The 20,638-nt window shown below is 44.7% G+C and overlaps 1 protein-coding gene across 2 annotated transcripts; it reads left to right on the top strand.

Moving 5' to 3' along the window:
* Positions 1-10,635: 10,635 nt before the first annotated feature.
* LOC128457107 (zinc finger and BTB domain-containing protein 16-A) lies at positions 10,636-17,118 on the top strand. Of its 2 annotated transcripts, none has more exons than XM_053441640.1 (2): positions 10,636-10,860; positions 14,074-17,118. In XM_053441640.1, the coding sequence occupies exon 2, from the start codon at positions 14,163-14,165 to the stop codon at positions 15,390-15,392; it is 1,230 nt and encodes a 409-aa protein (XP_053297615.1). In that variant the 5' UTR covers positions 10,636-10,860; positions 14,074-14,162; the 3' UTR covers positions 15,393-17,118. The 2 variants fall into 2 exon arrangements, with proteins under 2 accessions (XP_053297615.1, XP_053297616.1); XM_053441641.1 differs by lacking the exon at positions 10,636-10,860 and adding an exon at positions 11,390-11,764.
* The last annotated feature ends 3,520 nt before the right edge of the window (positions 17,119-20,638 follow it).

Genomic DNA, 20,638 nt, shown 5'->3' with positions numbered 1-20,638 from the left:
GCTCAGAGCCTGTGTAGGTTGTGACAGGACTTTGCACAAATTAAAGATAATCTGGGTAATTAATTCGAGATGATGATGATTAATAAAAGCATTTAAATCAAACGGCAAAGCAATTAAATCAAACAATTCTTGATTGATATGTTATTTGAAGAGTAAACTTCACATTGATGCAAATAGAAGCTGACAGGAAGCTGTGAATTTCCCTTCAGGGATGTGGACTGATGAGGAGGAGCCGGAGTTAGATACTGATTATGTAGTTTCTTATTTGACGCCATAAAAACTGGGTGAAATGTCATGTTTGATATCTGAGACTGAGCCCAGACCTCAATATCCACGATCACAGTCTCTGGCTCCACGTGACGTCAGAAGTGCAATTTTAATTTCATTTAATTTATCATTTTTGTGCAATATGAGGAGGTGGATATGCGTCATTTATCTTTATTTACTGTCTAATATATGGCAGCATGGATTTATTTGAAAAATGTATAAAGTACCATACATTTCTAAGTCAATATTAACCGATACATATTCATATAGGTCAGACCTACATTTGAAATTGAAACATTTCTTTTTCTCCTCCTTCCCCTCTCTTTACCTCTCCACCCCCCCACGTCTCCTTCAGGGTCCTTCCCTCACTCATCACAGTGATGTGAGATTAATTTAACCACACAGACTTCTCACTAAACTGGTCTATCTCTCTCTCTGGGCTTTTTTTCAGGCCCTTCCAGGATGTCCATGCAATCTCCTCTCAAAGGAGAGAGGCTATTAAGCAGCCTTCAAGAAAGGATGGAGGGAATCAAACCGAGGGCAATTGAACACAGGTAGACAAACAAATTCACATGGTGACACCAAAATAAATTGAGGTGTGTGTGTCTGTGTGTCTGTGTGTAGGTGAAGGCATTTATTTAAATATGCCCTTTTGCTTCTCTCTCATCGAGTATTTAACACACACCCTGAAGGTAGAATGCTTCTGTGGGGCTTCGGTGGAAATAGCAAGTTGTTCGGTGTTCGTTAAAGACCTGTTATAAGACGGCAGGAAGAACAGTCATAATATTAAACACTGTCTCGATGCCTGTAGCATTTAGCTTATTTATAAACTTGCTAACAAGAAGATGGGAGGAAACAGGATTACAGTTATAGGAACATACAAGACCTTGGTGGGAATCCTGGGTGCAGAATGGTATCATCAATTTAAAACCACTAAAATAAGCTAATTGCTGTTAAAGTTGTAAATTTTTAAGTGTTAAATTCTGGATTTCAAGACAAAAGCATGAAACCAGTTTGACACTGAATGTGCACATTAAGATTCAATTTGCACCTGATATCAGCATCCATCCGGGGGGGGGGGGGGCTCGTCGCAAAAAGTTCACAAGTCACCTGATCACTGTCGTCTGATTCCACTTCCTCCCTTTAAACAACCAATCAAGATGTACAGGCTAAGGGTCATGTGGTCAAGTTAGCGTCTTACATTGTCAACAATGTTGCGGTACATCATGGATTCCACTTTGTGCGTTGTAGCATCTCTTCACCTGTCTGGTATCTATTGTGACACTGTTTGGCCTGATGGTGGCAGCAGGGGTTCACCATCAGGGGTTCACACCATCGCTCCCACTGGTACGACCACGTTCGACCAATCGTGAGTTAGTCTCGACCGTCAATCGTGATGTTTTTATATCATCAAATAACTCATGCACTTCACTCAACACTTTGTGAAACATCAGCATGATAACAACTAAATAAGCAACCAAGTATTTTTGGGGGGAAATTTATTTGACGTTTACTTTTTGTTGGTCCCATCTGCTAACATGGAGGAGGCAGCCACCAGGGGGGCGATCCAGATCGTTTAGAGGGCTGCCATCTTTATAAACATGTCTATGCTTCACACCCATTATATGTTGATGATTCATTTGCTGTTTGTTTATAGACATTTATACAATGATCTCCTTCCACTTCTGGTCTCTGTAAATATCTAATCGGAAAAAACGTCTTCATCTGAGTCGATGTCAGGTCCGTGATGACGATGATTCACGGAGCCAGTGAGTGTTAGGAAGAAAACAAAAGCTTGTTCACATTTAGAATTGATGAAATTCGGTTTTGAGTTCAATATTAAAAGTGTGAGAAGAATTTTTGTATTAGAACTAAGCAACGTGATGAATCCTCTCACTCTGCAGCGTTCAGCTCTTCTCCTGTTGGGTGTCCGACTGAAGATCAAGTCATTGTGTGTTTGCTGCCGCTGGTGATTAATCACAGGGCAACTCCCTGGTTTCTTTTGATTATAGAAACAGAAAATAGAAAAAGAATAGCATGACCTCAGTAACTATTTCCAAATCAACCTGGAATCTTAGGTCTCCGGAAGATGTCCAGATTTGTGGGTCCTGATATTGTCCAGAGTTTGTCTTTCACGTATGAGGAACACAGCAGGAGATTCTCAAGATCAGCTTCACAACAACAGGAGAATCTCTGTAGTATTAAGGGGAGGTATATAATGATATATTTTATGTCTTAAGGACATTGACAACTTTGTCCTCGTCTTCTATCTGTATGGCTCCTCTCTTTCATCCTCAGACATTGTTATATTTTTGGGGGGTTTTCAGTTTCCTGTTATGTCCTCAAGTGGTGAATTCTCCACACGTGATCCTGTTGTATTCTCACATCCAGCTTCATCAGACAGTTTCCAGAGTTTTTAACAAGAAAAAAACAGACTCAGACATTTTAGTTCTCACATTCAGCTCCTCGGGATGATTCCAGGAGAATAGCCGAGGCTCAGTGGTTGTGTGAAAGCAGCTTTAAGGATTATAGCTTGTGCAAACCATGAAAAGAGTTGTTTCTCTGCTGTCCAACAATTATATCATTAAGTTAAAATAATCGTCAAGAGAATGAGATGCCAACATTTGTAAAAGTTCTTGTTTCTGAATGATTCAACACATAGTTTTGGACTTTTACCCATTTTCTTTGCCCACATGTTTTTCCCCACAGGCTCCGACTAACGTGCAGGTGGTGGAACGGGATTCCCTGAGGAAGGACTCTGTTCGATGTACAATGAAATCCCTCCTGATGGATCTGTACCAGTGTCTGCCTCATCCACTCTCACTGTACAATGCACAAGGTTTACCTGAGGCGCAGGAGAGAATTGATCTCCTGTCCGGACTGTAGCCGGCGCTCTGCTCCCTCAGATCACCGCTCCTCTGTTGTGATTCCCTCTACCAGGGAGATCAGCTCACGGCTCTGAGGAGTGTAAATGGGTTCAGAGATATTAATTATTAATGAGAAAATTACACCCACAGAGTCCAGGTGGGGTTTCGAGTTTGTCTGTGCAGCTTTGAGTCAGACTCCTTTCTTTTTTTGTCCCCATGTGGCGACACCAGAATAGATCCCAGGTTCTGTAATGGAAATGAAATTTTAAATTCTTAAATAAGAGATATTATTAAAACTATTACAGCTGTGATGAGCTCGGAATCTATTTTTTCCCTCTTACAATTACCTTTATAGGTTAATTTAGTAAATAAAGGTAAAACTTTGCAGAGGAGATTTGTAAACTGTTTTTCCACTGATACAAAAGTCCAAATAAAAACAAGGTGCTTGTAGAGGAAAGAGGTTTTTCTGCTTCCTATCTCCTGCTTTAAACACACGTTTAAAGCAGGAATCAATCATCAGGTAAAAGTCTTTCCCTCAAAAATAAAACAACAATTGTCAGCTTGTTGTCTGAGATTGCGTGAATAAAACAGGGATATTAAAAATACATATTCAGTAGTACTAATAAATAAGGTAAAGTACAATATTAATGCAAGGAAATCTAAAAATCTAAAATATTATATATGCTGTGTAACAGGTTTGCACTTATATGAAATTGAAATGTTTATTTTCTCTGCCTAAAAGTTGTTTTGACTTGTTTGTTTGCAGCTTTACACAGAAACTGCAGAACGGATTTATACAAGGCTTGTTGGAAAGATGCAGGAAGAGTCCCAGGTGATTTTTCTTTGACTTTAACGTTCCAAGATTGGACATATTTTGACCTTTTCACCACTTTTCCACTGAATAATCCCTATATTGTAGAAATCAAGCTCCTTAAGATGACTGATATGTGTGAATTGTTTGATGCTTGATTGAGTTTAAAAAGGCTGTTGAGTGCTTTTCTCATTGAAAGGATAAAGTCACTCGTTCCAGTTTGGTTGTGTTTGGTTTTGATCTGCTCGTGTTTCACAGTTTTTTTTAATCCTCCTCCACACGACAGTTCCAACAGAGGTGATAAACACCGGCACTGATCGTCCATCATGTGTTGCTGCAATGTCAAGCAAGAATATACGGCTGCTTTAACAATGTTTAATGCCAGACTCATTTCGTCTCATAGCTTATTCACGCAATCTATTTTGTGGCGGTACACATTAATCAGACAGACAAACTTGTATTTGGTAGAAAAACACACGTTAAATCTACATGTAAATGATTATAATGTAGAGAGTCTGTGTAAATCAGGGTTTGACTGTCATTGGGTTTTTAAAAGCAGACAGAAGCAGCTGTATTGTTCTAAAAAGCTGGTGATAACTAACTGACAGTTTGTGCAGAGAACAAAAAAGGAATAATCAATTTATTCATTGGTTCTCCCTGAACTTAATGTTTTAAAATCATGGGGAAACACTTCAATCCATTATCTAGGAGACACTAAAACTCCTAAAGTGCTTCTTAAGGCTCCAGCTATAATTCAGCTGTAGAGAAACTTTCTAATCCACGAGTGACTGTGAACAAAGACTCGTGTGTAATAGTTTCAGACATTAACACATGTAGAAACGTATTTGTGTGTGTAGCTGTGTTCTTTATACCAGGTAACAATCAGCCGGTGTCTCCACAAACTAACGGCGCGAGTTGTAAATGTCTTTATTGCTCGTTTGAGGTGAGAAGTGCACAGCGTTATCTAAAGATGATGATTTAGTCTCTTTGCAACTTTTTAAAAAACCGGCCCAAATCCTGCGTGTGGTAACGGCCGGTAATTGCCCTGCTAGCAGATGATTGCAGAGTCGTAGGTCAAAGTACTCTTCACCTGGAGCTGACCACACAAACCCCGTTTGTCGGGCTGCCATTCTTTTGGCAGAGGAGTATTGATCCGGGGGATTCTCCTAAGCGCTGTAGTTTGTCCTCTGAGGGTGGAGCTGAAGGCTCGGAATGGAGAAGTAAACAGGCACTTGGTAAATAAAACACCTAGGTCAATATAGCCATTTTACCCATTAACCTGAGGCAGGTTGGACCATTCGGAGGAGGTTACACATAGTGTCTGTGGAAGAGGAAGAACCTGTAACTTGGTAAACACAGAGAGTTTGGTCATTCAGGGGTCAGAGAATTCTAAATAAACCAGCTTTGGATCTGCTAATAGACGGTTGTAGTTGTTGTTTGGAATCTAAATCAGATAAACTACTTTTGTCCTCTTGTTTTCTGTCTTTTAACATATTTTTTAGAAGTTATATTTATCAATTCTCGCTGAAAACATCTTCTTTGCTTCAAGCTTCAAACATCATGTAAGTTTCATTTGCATTTCTGTGTTTGCGCAGCTTAGAATCCAACTCAGCTCTTTAAACTGCGTGAGTTTTGGTTTCACCCACGAGCACATGGCGAGCAAAAAGTACTTCCCGACCAAATCCAGAAAAGGTCAGAGGTGAGGGTCAGGGGTCGGGGAGGCGTGGCCTCGGTGCCGGAGACGCCCCCAGGTTTACACAAGTGTAAAAAGAGTCCATTCAGTCGGGCTGCATGGGCAGAGTTTCACAAAGGTCCACTGTGTGGGGCCTATACTCCCCCAACACACACACACACACACACACACACACACACACACACACACACACCTCCTCGATGCACCATGCCTACAGGACACAGACAATAGGAGGGGTTTCTGGTTTGCCTGTTCCACTAAGTTTTTGTTTGTACTTTCACCGACGTGGATCAACAAATTCCTTCTCTCGTTCCCGTCTTTTTTAATCCTAACCTTCATTCACGTATCGCTGTCCGAAGTGATCAACTCAACACTGTGCAGAAGAATAGAGGAATGAATATCCATGAAAGAAGACATCAACTCGGGGGAAATGGTTTTAAATGATCCATGAAACAAACGGATAAAGAGAAACGTCAGACAAAGCAAATAATGCCAAAGCTCATTGTTGAAAAGAGAAATAATCTGAAAAACACACAAAGGGTTTTTAAGAGGTGTCAGATTACTGGTGCGTCAGCTTTCACCTCCAGGCCGGCTCGTTTACTACTGAATATCTGGATCTTTAAAAAACGGGTCACACACTGTTTTGTTTTGATTTAACGGATCATTCATTTCCTTAAACTGCTGCAAACCTCAAACAAGTGAAAACTTCAGGGGGACTATTTTCAGGGGCGAATGAATATAGATTCAGAGCTTTACTGTCTAGGAGGTCTGAGGCAGAGAGGAACAACACATGTCGTCAGTAGTTTGATTTTCCAGATCTTAATACACTAACTATTTTCAGTATTTGAGTATATTTTTGACTGGATCACATCCTGAAGGCTCTCTGGATATAAAGGGATTAATTAGTATATAAAGTTAGCAGGAGCTCACCTGTTGAGAAGGAAAGTTCAGCGGCTGCTCAGATATATTTCCCTCATTTCTCCTAATTGTTCATATTCAATTTTAGTTTTTAAACTTTCATGTGAAATATGTGGAGTTCATACTCGTGTCTCTTTGGAGCTGATCCCCTGCAGCCCTCCTCTGTGACTCATTTCTAACCTCAGCCACAAACTGAAAACTTCCCCGGCAGCCCGTCGTTTTTCTAACTCTTGGTATTATTTTAAAGTGCAGCGATGATCTGGTTTTTATAATTTAGCCCTCATCTTCCTTTCCCCCAGTAAAACGGTGGATTATTGCCAGATTAAGGGAGTGCCTTTTTCTTTATCCCCGGGTAAGCCTGCACAGCACGCGGCTCAAAGGTAATGAAGCACTCTGTGATCCGTGCCCGGATGAATCCCAAAATTCCCAGAGCACCACTGTATTTTATAGGAAATGAGATTTGCCGTGAGAGCCCCCGTCGAACCTGTGCTTTCCATTTTGAGCAGAGTCATAAACTGTGTGAGGAAGAACAACCCGACCTGTTGCTGTTTGAGAGAGAGGAATAAACAGGAAGACAGGATTTTTTAATTGCTCTAATCTGTGCCAGTGAATCAAGCTTTAAATCCCTTTTGTTTAAAACTTAGGAAAACAGAAGTAAAACTAAATCCAGACTCATTTGAAAACATTCCTTTATGTGGATTGATTGTTATTAGTCCTCTAATGTATAAAGGTTTTTACTTATTCTTCATTCTGACAGCAAAATCTTTAATTTTACAAAGTCAACCTGAAAATAATATCATCCGGTGATTAGATGACACTTAATGATTCCAGATGCAGCAGAAGGAAATATTAAATACATAAAAATATAACAAATACATTATTCATGATTGTAAAAGATAAGCGATAATTAGCCCTTCCAAAATATTAGATACTTTTCGAATGATGCCTATTAATAAAGTAACAGACTCTCAAATACAGACATATCTAATGATAGAAGGATTTTAGATGTTGTTAAAAGTTTAATTAGTTTCTAATGAGTCGCAACATTCCTCCTCTTGTGACTTTAAGATGAAAATTATTAAACTGAAGATACTCGAGCTACAAAAAGAAAATAAATTATGTCAGTGCAAAACAACATCCATGTTGTCCTACTAGGAAGGACCAAACACTAACTTTACCTCCCAAAGACAAATCTTAACATAAAAACGTCTAATTACATCAAAATTATACGTTTCTGATTCAGAATAATGGAATTCACGAGTTAAACATATGTGAAATACTGTAATTCAACTGCAGGGAGAAGTTCCATGAGCAGAAGCATCATTTCCACAATCGTTGCAGAGGAATTCTTTAAAGTCTCAACACAAACGATCGATCTGCTTCTCCCCAGAGACACTGACTGTCTCATAGTTGGTTCTACACCCGAGAGGAACCCTGGAGAAAAGATAGCTGCTGGAAAGAGGAGGCTCAAGAACTCAAGAATCAGAATAAAGAATGTCTCAGTGTGCTGTGACTGAGAGGAGCTTTGTTGTGGCCCTGCAGACTTTCAAGTACCTGAACTGTGCAGCGTCACATCCGACATGTACTTTACATCAGTCAGTCCGAGGAAGAGCTGGTTCTGATTCTTTAAACACAGTGAAGAACCTTGCAGAGTGGGTTCTATTCCTCACCTCGAGACACTTGTGGTCATTTATTAATATTAATGTGTAGTGTTTTAACGTTGGCACACTAGGAACCAGAGGGTAGAGGTTCTGTCAGACGCTGCTGATTGATGGCACACGTTGAGTGATCTGTTGCAGACGCCCGGACGACCCCTGCCTCCCTCTGACCTGCCCATCGCTTCCATGTTATCAGGCCCAGTCAGCGGAGTGTTGATGTGAGCCCGAGGCCACAGAGGTGACTTTTCATCATCCAGCGTGATGAGGAACATCTCGTCGGTGTTTGGTCCTGTGTTGCAAAACGGCTCCTCTTGCACCATCTGGCCGAGCTGCTCCTCTTAAGATACAGAACTTAGAAATCTGTTGTATTTTGTAGAGAAAGCTCTGATCTCAGCAGCGGGAAATGTCTCCTCAAATGAAAAACTTATAAATCAATTTACCCAACATTATGCTTGCATTCTCCTCGTCCTTCTTAATGCCAGACAATTTGTACTCCAGGAAAGTAAAAGCACTTAAAGGCAACATAACGCCAGGAATAAAACGGAGTGAAATTAAAGCATCGGGCAAAGAAAAATTGCCTGAAGCCGGTGATCATCATTAAGGCAAAACATGAATCAAGTTCTAAAGTATGCTTTTAGAAAGAAAAGACTCTGAGATGGAGATCAGGCCGAACAGTTATGTGGTGCACCATCTACCACAGTCATGGTTACTGGTCAACAGAAGAAAGCAACTGGAGAAAAACCATCAGATTGAAAGAAATCCACACGACTGAACCCCGAGGATGTGATTTTATTATGAAACATGAAAATATCTGCCACTTGTTCCCTAAAACAGCCTTTTTTTCATTTCATGGTTTCTCTCCAAATTACTAAAAACTCTAAACCCTGAAAAGATTACACCTCATGCTAGAAAATACTTGAAATACACAATGTTAATATTTGCTCTCTTGTAAATAAAGTACAATTTGAACACACTGCAGCCTCAAGGACAAAATATGTTTTCACAGACGTTAGTTGCATGTTATCAGAATGAAATCAGGCTTCTTAAGTTACAGTAAATATGTAGAAGCAATGATTTTTCTAATGTGTTATCCTTCTATATGACAACTGATGCTCTCACGCCATTGGCCAGCCACTGCAGGTTTTCTTTTCTGAAACATAAGGGGCAACTCCGGTGACCTCTGACCTGTAATATCCACTTCACAGTCACGTACGTGGGACCAGTTCCCTTTAGAAAGACCACTGGTTCGTCACATGATATCACTAGGCCACTGGGATTTCATATGTGGAAGTATCGCTCCAGATTCAACAGTGACAGGAAAGATGATTTAACAACACGTGCTTGAATTCAATACTTTAATTCTCCTCTTATCTACTAAACCGTTGGCTTTAGATAATCCACTACTCACTTCAGGATTTTTACAGTTCTTTAAAGTTCAAGTGGCAGATTCATAAATAATGATTAAAAGCATGAAATGATAACTTGTTGATTCAAGGAGAAAAGAAGCAAAACTGGACGTAGGAGTTTATAGTTAAAACTCTAATTTAGTGTGAAATGATTTTTGTGGCCTATGATCTGCAACTGTCAGGTTTTTGCATGATTTTGATTATTTTTTAAATATTCCAAACATATCCTATTCTTCATGATTTTAGGCGTTTTGAAGTGATTTATTATTTATTTGTTTTCTAAAGTCATCTTCTTGTTGAGAGGCTGACATTCCCTCTCTGTGCTTGTATTGTTCTCCGGCTGAGAGGAAGGAGAAGACGTGTTTAGAAACTTCTGCTTCTGTTAATTGTTGAAAAGAAAATTAAAGAAGTAGAGAATAATAAACCTTTACTTGTCACTTCATGATTTGTGCAGTTTTTTAAAGTTCTGTTGGCAGATTAAAAAAATAATTACAAAAGCAGAGGTAGTAGTTTGAAAATGAGAACTTGTTGATTCAAGGAGAAAAGAAACGTAACAGGGCGCAAAACAAAAATGTGATTAATCTGTAATTTAGTGTGAAATGATTATAATCTGCAAACATCAGGATTTTGACAGTTTTTTGGGGAATATTCAAAACATAAATTAGTTATTTATGTGTTAATTTAAAAAGGAACCCTTCAAGTATAATTTTTACACTCATTTCTGTGCTTCCATTTAAACACGTTGACGCTTCTCCTACTTCACTCAACCTCAATAGGACCATCAAACTATGGTTCGAGCCCCTACATCGCTGGAGTTTGGAGAATAACATGTGCATTCAAACAGCTGGATGGATGGATGGATTGATGGATTGAGGGATGGATGGATGGATGGATTGATGGATGGATGGATGAGAGGGGGGTGGGGCCCACCTTTCCCCGCCACCGCCGCCTGCTCAGCAGCCGCTTGACACGAGACAGCCCCCTAGGTGTCTCACTTTCTCAGCGTTCGCACGGACTGAAGCGAGCGCCGGCTGCTCGTCTGGCTGACTGGCTGCCTGGTTGACGTCAGCGCCGCCGCGATGATTTGCTAAGGCGAGAGAAGAAAGGAGTTAGTGCGCGTTGAGAGAGAGCGGGTCCTGCGAACTGAGCTGACTCTGCTCCTGTAGCCCCCCGATCCCCGCGCCACCAGCCGGAGTCCGCGCACACACACACACTCGCAGGCAGGCGCGCAACTTGGAGGGTGAGTACCGCACCGGGGGCTGGAGCGGAGCGGAGCCGCGGTTCCCCCTCTCTCCCCCGGCGACAAGTGCCCCGAGCCGCCGCTGCTCTGCATGCGTGTGCCACTGTTTTCTCTGCGCACTTTCATTCACCATATGGATGTTTGGATGCGTGTCTGCAGCGCGGAGTGTGTGAGTGTGTCTCTGTGTGTGTGTGTGTGTGTGTGTGTGTGTGTGTGTGTGTGTGTTCTTTCAACCCTCCGTCTCGCTTGTCCTCGTTCAACCTCGCGCTGAAGTTAGCAGCGAACGCGACTTTTGGCGCACGCAAGTTGGACCCGCGCGCGGCGCAGCGCTCCGTGGGAACAAGTGTCCACCTGGGCGCCGCTGCAAGGTGGCGAAGTTTGCATTTACGCACGGTCGCGTATTGTGGAGATGTTAAGGTTGACGCAACCCCCCCACCCTCTCTCCCACCCCTCTCTCCTCTCTCTCTCTCCCCTCTCCCTCTCTCGGTGTGGTGTTAGTATGCCGGAGATCGCAGCCAGAGGACGTGAGGTCTGGGCTCTTGCACCGGGAGCCAGACGACACATGACGCCTCGCTCCGTGTGACTCCGCCGTTCGCTCGTTTTTTTTTTATGGAAATTACGCATTTTCCTTTGTAGACAGCAGCCGGCGCGTCCTTGTGTCTCCAGACGCACCAGTGTGTGGCTCATTTAGCCGTGATGACATCACGGTGAGGACCAGGAGACATTGGTCCCCACCGCCTGCACGCGAGAAAACAAACCCGAACCCCGTCACTGTACAGTCACACGCACGGAGACTGACTGACTGACTGATTGATTGATTGATTGGTGGGTTGACTGACAGGGAGGTGGTGATCGGTTGCCAATAATCGTCCCGGGGGTCGCGTGCGCAGCAGCAAATTGTGAGGTGGGAAACGGCAAATTGATTTGTTATCGACACTGTGTGTGATCCTCCTCCTCCTCCACCTTTTCACTTTTTCCTATTTCTCCCTGTGTCTCCTCCGCGCAGCTCCACGCGTGATTGTGCGCGGCCACGATTCGCCTCAAACAAAGTCCACCTGTGCGTTCCTCCGATTGAAGCGTGAACACTTTTATTTTGTGTGCGTGTGTGTTTGTGTGTCTCCGGGTTGTGCCATTGTGTGTGTCTGTGTGTGTTGCTCTCCCCGCACCCGCGTGTTGTCAGTGCGGCTCATGGTCTGGAATATTGAACGCTGGTTCTTCTTCTTGTTGTGGCTGCTGGGTCTCCGAGGCGCGCGGTGGCAGACAACCCGTGATCGGATTGATTTCGCTGCCTCTCTCTGTGCAGTCGGTCCCTAACGTGGTTATTGTCCGCGGTCTGCATTGTCCTCCGGGGAGAGGACCGGTCCCGGCTTAATGTACTTAATGCTTTTATTGCATAATGCATAACGCTGTGTATAATTTCTCTGGAGCGTCTGGCCAATATTAACGCTGTCTAGACGCACGCACGCTCGCATGCATGCAGCTCCATGTGCCTTTTTTTAAAATTATTTTTGGAATCTTTATGATTAAGTCCCCCCCCCCCCCCCCCAAGAACGTGCAACTTTGCATCGTGTCCCGGGGGGAGCCTGCAGAGCGCAACAAGCATCGATCATTGACGGGGCCGTAAATCGCAGCTATATATTGGCTCACCTGTAATAAAGATAGTGTCTGGAGGTGGCGGGTATGTGACCTCTGTGTGGACTGAGAGGCTGAATGAGAACCCGGAGGTTTCATCATTACCTTTCGAATATCGATCTAGTCAATGTGCCCCCCCCCCCCCCCCTCTCCAGAAGAAAAAGACAAACTGTCCAGTGATGGTTATTTATTTATTCTCCATGACCCTTAACGCAAATAACAGCCGATTTACACGGAATTCTCTGGTTGGAACTTGTAGATTATTATTTGTTTAAGAACCTCTTGTTGCAGGGCTCGTATCCCCCCCCCCCCCTTCTTTCTCTCTCTGTGCCTTTTATTGAGGATGGGAAAAGAAATGTTCAGAAACTTCTCCTGTTGATTTTTTTGTAACAGAAAATAAAGCTTTTATTTGACAAAGAGTTTTTCTAAAAATGATTATGAAAGAAACTGTTATTCCTAACAGAATAAAAGCACAGAGTCACAATAGACTGGACAAACAACTGTCCGTCAATGATCCAATCCAGAATGTGGGTCAACGGAGGCTCTTGGCTTTTAGTCGTTCATTCATGCAACTATAATACATGCACTGCAAAGACGTGGCTATTATGATTTTAGTAATCCACAATATCAGGTGGACAAACACCTTTTCCAGCCGAAGCCGAGTGTGTGTCGACACGAGTCACAGAGATGATCGGTTCCTTTTCAAAAAATCCACATAAACCAATTAAATGTGAGCCTTTGTTATTCCGGCGCAGGTCAGAGTGTGGTGTGCCGGAGCAACACGCCGCGCTGTTGACTCGAATAATCAAGTTAACAACTGTCACAGAGACAAATCATCCGGGATCCTGGACACTGGTGTCTCTGAGCAGAGGCTGTGTGTGTGTGTTGTGTGATTTGTGTGTTGTGTGTGTTGCTTTTGCCTCATCCTGCTTTCCTTTCCACCCATTTCTGGCCGCTGCTCCCTGCTCTCTCTCTCCCTCTCCCCCCCCCCCCCCACCCCCCCGTCTGTGATGGGAATACTGAGTAAGATGCTATTTAATTTCAGAAAAGGCTGCTGACGGTCTTTGTGAGCCGAGGCAGCACTGGAAAAAGAAAAGAATCCCACAATTCCCACTTGTTTAACTGGTGTACGTCCCCCCGATCATATGACCGAATGAAGACGTCTCTTTAACGTGGCATATGTTGGACTGATTGGTATGCATGGGTGAGCCTGTTGGACAGCCACACAACTTGTCTCCCCCCCCCTCAGAAATATACAGTCAATACTATTCACAGATTTTTTTAAGAACAATCCCTGCAGGACGTGTGCAATTTGCAACTCCACTGATTTCATGTTTTTTTGCCATTTAGAAAAAACTGTGAATTTATTGACAAATTAATTTCATCTCCATTGTCAACATTTAATTGTCCGATGTTCTTTTGTCAAAGACGACGGAGAATAATTAGAATTAAATTCGTTTATTACATTTTTGACCCCCCCCAATTAAAAGAGGAGAGCAGTTGTTGGATTTTAAAGCTTTAAAGAGTTTAAATGTGGATAAAAACTTTGCTGATTTTCTTTTTCATTCTGTCTCCACTCAGGTTTCATCTTTTTTACAAAGAAAGCTAAAAACACTGTGGAGCGGGGAAGGCGAGCCTCATGAGTCGGCCTCGTGGCTTGCATCGTCAAAATGGATTTAACTAAGATGGGTGTGATCCAGCTCCAGAACCCCAACCACCCCACCGCCCTGCTGCAGAAGGCCAACCAGATGCGTCTGGCCGGGACCCTGTGTGACGTGGTCATCATGGTGGACACTCAGGAGTTCCACGCCCACCGGACCGTGCTCGCCTGCACCAGCAAAATGTTCGAGATCCTCTTCCACCGCAACAGCCAGCATTACACCCTGGACTTTCTCTCACCAAAGACTTTCCAGCAGATTTTGGAGTATGCTTACACTGCCACGCTACAGGCAAAGGTGGAGGACCTGGACGACCTCCTGTATGCAGCCGAGATCCTGGAGATCGAGTACTTGGAGGAGCAATGTCTCAAGATCCTGGAGACCATCCAGTCCTCGGACGAGAACGACGTTGCTAATGACGGAAGCACGGAGGAGGACGAAGAGCGCAAAGGCCACAACGGAGCCAAGAACTCTAAACAACATTCCATGGTGAGTCCCTATCTGACCGCTTCCCAGCACGCCTCCCTGTCTGGGATGGTGGACCAGAGTCCCTCGGTGTCCACCTCCTTCAGCGTCTCCAGCCTGAGTCCCACCAAAGCTGCTGTGGACAGCCTGATGAGCATCGGCCAGTCTCTGCTCCAGCAGGGCTTCTCTGCCGAGCAAATTGTCCAAGCCAACGCCCACCACCTGATGACCGAGATCAAGACTGAGATGATGCAAGTGGACATGGGAGGCAACGGCCACGACAGCCATCAGAACATGGAGTCCAGCGCCTCCAGCAACGGAGAGCGAGGTGGCGAGGACAGGAACCGAGACGGCCCCGGCACACCGACCAGGAGCAGCGTGATCACCAGCGCCCGAGAGCTGCACTACGTCCGCGATGACGGCATGGGCGACCACCACGCCGAGGTCACCCAGATGGGGCTGGAGGCGATGGCTGGGATGACGGAGAAGCACCTGGCCTCGCTGTACGCCCTACCCGTCAATCACAAATCAGATGGCATCATGTCCATGCCAGTTTCCATGGCCTCCGCTCTGCCCATGTCCCCGGCCCTGGCCATGTCTATGGACTTCAGTGCCTACGGGGCCCTCCTGCCTCAGAGCTTCATCCAGAGGGAATTCTTCAACAAGCTCGGGGAGCTGGCGGTCGGCCTGAAACCAGACGGCAGGAACCAGCACGAGCGATGCAATGTCTGCGGTGCAGAGCTGCCAGACAACGAGTCCGTGGAGCAGCACAAGTAAGACCGAGTTCTCTACTTACTGATTGTCTTGGTCTTGAAATGTACGATGCTTTTGAGCATATTTATTTGTCCAGTGAATCAATTCTCCTGGTTGATTCTAGGTTTCGTTTATGTGAAACTGAAATCGATAGTCTTAAGTCATATTAGTTCCATGATTGTTGTGTGGAACAGTGACTCGATTTTAAACCTTTCTCGGTTGTAAGTCACCAGTTTGTGCCTTTGACAATTAGAATGTCTTCCTCATGGAGAACAGATGAATTTAGATTTTCTAAATCTCTATTTGAGTAGGTGACACAAACCTAAGTTCTGTTTCCTGAGATCCTCCCCTTCAATAAAGGCCGAGCCCAGATTGTGGGTGGCAGCTATAACACACTTACCAAAAGTGATACCCCCTTATCCCGGACCCACTCTCCTCCTCCTTCTCATAACTGCACACGGGCGGGGGCCCTGATTAGCCTGATAATTAGAGTAAGCGGTCAGCCCAGGATATGAGCGCTGAACCTGGGCTCAGAGACCGGGGACAAGGGGAGTGGTGGTGAACCAGCACAGCGCTACTTCAATCAGGCAATAGAAAGTGATCTCAAGGTCTGGAAACTTCAGTCTGAACACTGGAACCAACCTGGAGACTCTTTTCCAAACCTCCCTCAGAACTTGGTGTCATAGGTCAGCATCCTCTGCATCTTTCAGACTTCTCATTATCAGTCCTGTTGAATGTACTTGCCTCACCTCTTTGTGCGGTTTTGCACCGTCACAGTTCTTTTTATTTATTTATTTATTTTTTAACCCAGAGGCCTTGTTCTTACCTTGAGCGCCACCTTCTCACCTTGCAGTGTTTGTTTAAATCAATCGGAATGCACTGTGGTTAAAGTTCACATGAGGATTTGAACCCGATCACCCATCCCCTTGTGCCCTAGCTGGTATCTTGGTATGCACAGATCCAGTCCCAAGCTTCTCTGCTTCTAAATCTGATTTGGACTCGTCTCATAAAAAAACACAGAATATCGCAGAATGGCTGTTCCCCCGAAGAGAGGTGGTCTTTGTTTGCAGTTTTGAAGTTAATCTTATTGTGCAGTGATTTTTGTTTTTATTCGGATGGTCAGTTACTCTGCAGTTTCGTGGGGTTGACACAAAGAGCGCTCGCTATCGATCAGAGCTCATTATTCACGGGATAAAAACCGGCATTTCTGCTCAGTCCGACTTTATTAATCGTTGTTTGAATTCCCCGAGCTGCGTTCAGAGGCTTCGACAACAGCTTTCCAAAATGCTCTGCAGCTCCTGTGAGTGATGCAGGGATGTGGCGTCGCCGTGCTAAAGGACAGGCTACACACTCGTCTCTGTCTGGAGGAAAAAAAAAAAGAAAAAGAAAAGTCTGGCGTGTGAAATGGTTGCCTGCGTTTCAAGAGGAATTTCATCAATTCGCTCAAGCTGGGAAATCTTGTATCAAAGGAGATTTCCAAACTGTTTCATGCATTGATCTCGACCCGCCTCGCCCCATAGCATACTAATGGGTTAATTTAGACTGGTTGATACACCGACACGACACTGTTTAATATTGTACGTGCTGTCCTGAAAGCCTCCTGAAGTGGGGAAATCAAACATTGCATCATCCGGGGCCGCCTTGCTCTGCCATCCGCACATGAAAGGTCTGCTGTGCTTCCCTGAGATGCTTGATAATTCAGACGCTCCTCGTGTCCTCACAAATTCCAGTGTGGGTCATTTGATGGCAAATCAAGCCCTCTCTCTCTCTCTCTCTCTCTCTCTCTCTCTCTCTCTCTCTCTCTCTCTCTCCTCTCTCTCTTTTCGGGTGTCTGGCCTGTCAAGGTGCTGATTCTTGTGATGTGAATACAAGATGTTTTATTTTCTAGACGAGCGGAGTCGTGTTCCCTCTGACTAATTACACGTCATTTCCCCACCGCCTCCGTGTCAGGGTCACCCACTGCCTCGGCAACAAACACACATTAAAAAAAAAAATATATATAAGTTGGCAGAGTTCACGTGGTGCAAGCGGGTCAAGTCAAACACGAGCGTAATTGTTTCCAGATGTGGCGCAGGTCACTGGTGTGAGGTGTCTGTGTGTGTCTCTGTTGAAGTGAATGCACCCCGAAAGTACCCACTTCCTGTATAAATTGAGTCTTTGCTCCCTTTCATTCCTCCGTGCCCTGGATTATATCATAAAGAAACACCCACGCAGACTGACTGCTTTGTGTTCGGGCTCCACAAGTGGTCTGCGTGGAGTCTCCCACGGGACACGAGCAACATGTGCTGATAAGATGTGGGAAAAAAACCTTTAAGCAAAGGGCTTAGTTTCCTCATTTAATTCATTGAATTGTACATTTTTAATCAGATCACCTCTTAATCGAGTCTAATTTACTGGTAGGGATGCTTTCATGTATTCACACAACAGTTAATATTTAACAGATGTGTTGTTTTGGGACCTGTGGTGAGAATTAGGCAGCGTATCGGTGCTGAAGGTGATAGATTTCAAATGGTGCACAGCCTTATTTCCGGAGTGACCTTCCAGAGAAATGTATAAAACCAAATAAGGGCCACACTTCATCGGGGGGCCGTAGGGTCAGTTTACAGAATCTAAGCAATCCCCCCCCCCCAGTCTGACCACAACAGCTTCTCCCCTGCGTCTCTCCTCCAGCAGTCCACACCACCACCTCCCCACTGACAAGCCCGGGATTTATTTCCTAGAGGAAGCCCGGGGGGGGGGGAGACAGGATTACAGCAATATTTTAGTAACCCTTGCACTGAGAAAATAATCAACACAGGAAAGGCCTGAGTGATTATTGGAAATAATAAATGCATGATGAAGGGCGGCTAATTCTGCAGAGGCCGAAGAGCAGGGAGGGAGAAAAAAAGGAAAAAAGCCAACCCCTCCACTGCTTGGTATTCCAAACACAGCGTCCAATTCACGGGAACTAGCCTTGGGTTTATCTCTTTCACTTAATCGTCCATTCTCATGCAAATGACTGACCCTCGCTGTAATGTACATCACATAAGTGAAAAAAGAGCCCATTTTAAAGGAGCGCTTTTCCAACATATAGCCGTTAAACATTACTGGAAACCATCAATGCTTTAACTCTGTCTTTTCATAGCCTGGAAAAAAAGGTTGTTTTTTTTCTGAGGGGACAGAGAAGGGGGGCGGGGGTGGGGGGGGGGGGGCATGATTGAGACAAGTCAAAGCATGGCTGTCTCTCTGCTCCTGCTCCTGTTATTCTTATTATTGATTAAAGTATTGGGGTAAGCAGGGCGAGAGTGTGGATGGGGGGGGGGGGGAATAATCACCCCCGCATTAACCTCAGCACGCGCACACACTCCTGTGTTCATTACTGCTCACACACATTCCCCTCTTCATCAGCAGCAGCAGCAGCCGGCGTTTGCTCTTCCATTTCCTCTCCCTTTGTGGCAGAGGGGGGAAAGAGGGCGCTCCACTACCCCGGGCCCCAGGTGTTTAAACAGCGGGCCCAAGGCTCTTATCTGTGCATATCAGAGGGGGACAGATAACCCTTGGCACTTCTCCTCAGTAAACCAAGAGCAGATCCAGCCCAGATAGCGGGCCCATAGCGTTTGTTGCAGGTGATAACGATGTATGCACACACACACATACACACACACATGCACACACACCGTGCACATCGCCGCGAGACCCGTGGAAGGCGTTCAAGCTGATTTCCCTCCACCCTGACACTTGTGTGCTTTGGCCGCTATCAACCATTAACCACCGTTTTCTTACTATTCGTTCACGCCGTGAGCAGCAGGGTGGTTGGGTTCAGGGGACCGTGCAGCACGAGGGCGGCTGGGTGGACGGTAAAGAAGAGAGGATGGTTCAGTGGTTCTGTTATCCTCAAACTCCAGTGATGTCCTGCAGTGAGACACTCGTCAGGAGCAACACAGGACACGTGAAGACAAAGTCTAACGATGAAATAGCAACAACTTTTCAATATTTAGTCTTTCTCGGTTTAATATCTAATTCAGCAGCTGTCTGAAAGGCTCAGAGATCAGAAACTGTGCATTTTCTTCCAAAATCTATAAGCATGCATTTCATTTGGAGATTGCATCTTAATTTCCAGTGTGCATGTGTTGCAGCAGGCATTCATTTGCACCCACCTAATGCAGAATGTGCAACATGTGCACGGCTCCCTGATCAGATAACTGTGGTGGTTTCCTCCGCTCAACTTAAAGGAAGTGAAAAGGGGAGAATATATTTCTGGCTGCTTGTAGAAGTGATGCACACTTGTTGTCAGATATTTGCTGTATCATATTTCTGGATACTGTACGTCAACTCTGGCCTAAAATAAAAATGACTCAATAACCTAAAACCAAAGCAGCAGCAGCAGCAGCGAGCTTATGAGCCCAACCTGCATTTCCCTGCAGTTTCCTGAAAGCAGCCCAGCAACAAAGCTTCTATTACATGGCAGTGGATTACCCTCTATTTGAAATCACTCAGTGAGCTAAGTCCTCCCGACTTGCACTCAGAGGTACAGTACATGTTGGTGTAATAATCCAGTAGCACAAAAAAGCCTCACTCAACAGAAAATAGAAAAAAGAAAGAAACCCTCTCCAAGAAAAACCCTAACCACGGAGAGAGAGAGGGCTTATTCAAGTCTGGCTGCCACCTCGTCTTCCTCTTTATCCTCACACAGGTGCCTCTTCCTCTGCCCTTTATTGGAGGTGCAGGGTTTTGTTTATGCCCCCGAGGAACCGGAGCTTTGACCGGGGGCCCACGGTGATGGCTGCGGCCGAGGCAGCTGCTGGCTGAAGCCCAATTATAGACAGGCTTTAAAAGGCTCCGGTTGAACCGTAAAGATTTACACCGCCATCGCTCTGATCTCAGATCTGGGCTCTGTCCTCACTGTCAGGATAGGGAGATGTATCGATTAAAGACTTAACACAGGGGGGGGCTACATCAGGTGGAATTCACTACACACACACACACACGCACATTGAGGGAGGTTGCGTGCACAAACACACACCGTATTACACATCAAGCACTTTACCGTCAAGGTGGCGAGTCACCTTCTCACATGTGGTGAAGCTGCTTTTTAAAAAAGATTTGAGATGCTTTTTTTGTATAGGGGAGGGAGGGGATAAAAAGAGAAGGGCAACACCAAGAGAATTGTGGAAAGGGGGGGGGGGGGCTTTAACATCCAGACAGTGGCTATGGCAATGGAGGGAGGTGATCTAATCAGCCGGCTGATTAGATCACCTCCCTCCCTGAGATAAGAGTAGAGCGAGGTGCCT

This window comes from Pleuronectes platessa, chromosome 15 (genome assembly GCF_947347685.1).
Source record: "Pleuronectes platessa chromosome 15, fPlePla1.1, whole genome shotgun sequence".
Lineage (NCBI taxonomy): Eukaryota > Metazoa > Chordata > Actinopteri > Pleuronectiformes > Pleuronectidae > Pleuronectes > Pleuronectes platessa.
The sequence above is the reverse complement of the archived record's forward strand: the minus strand, read 5'-3'. Positions and strand labels throughout refer to the sequence as shown.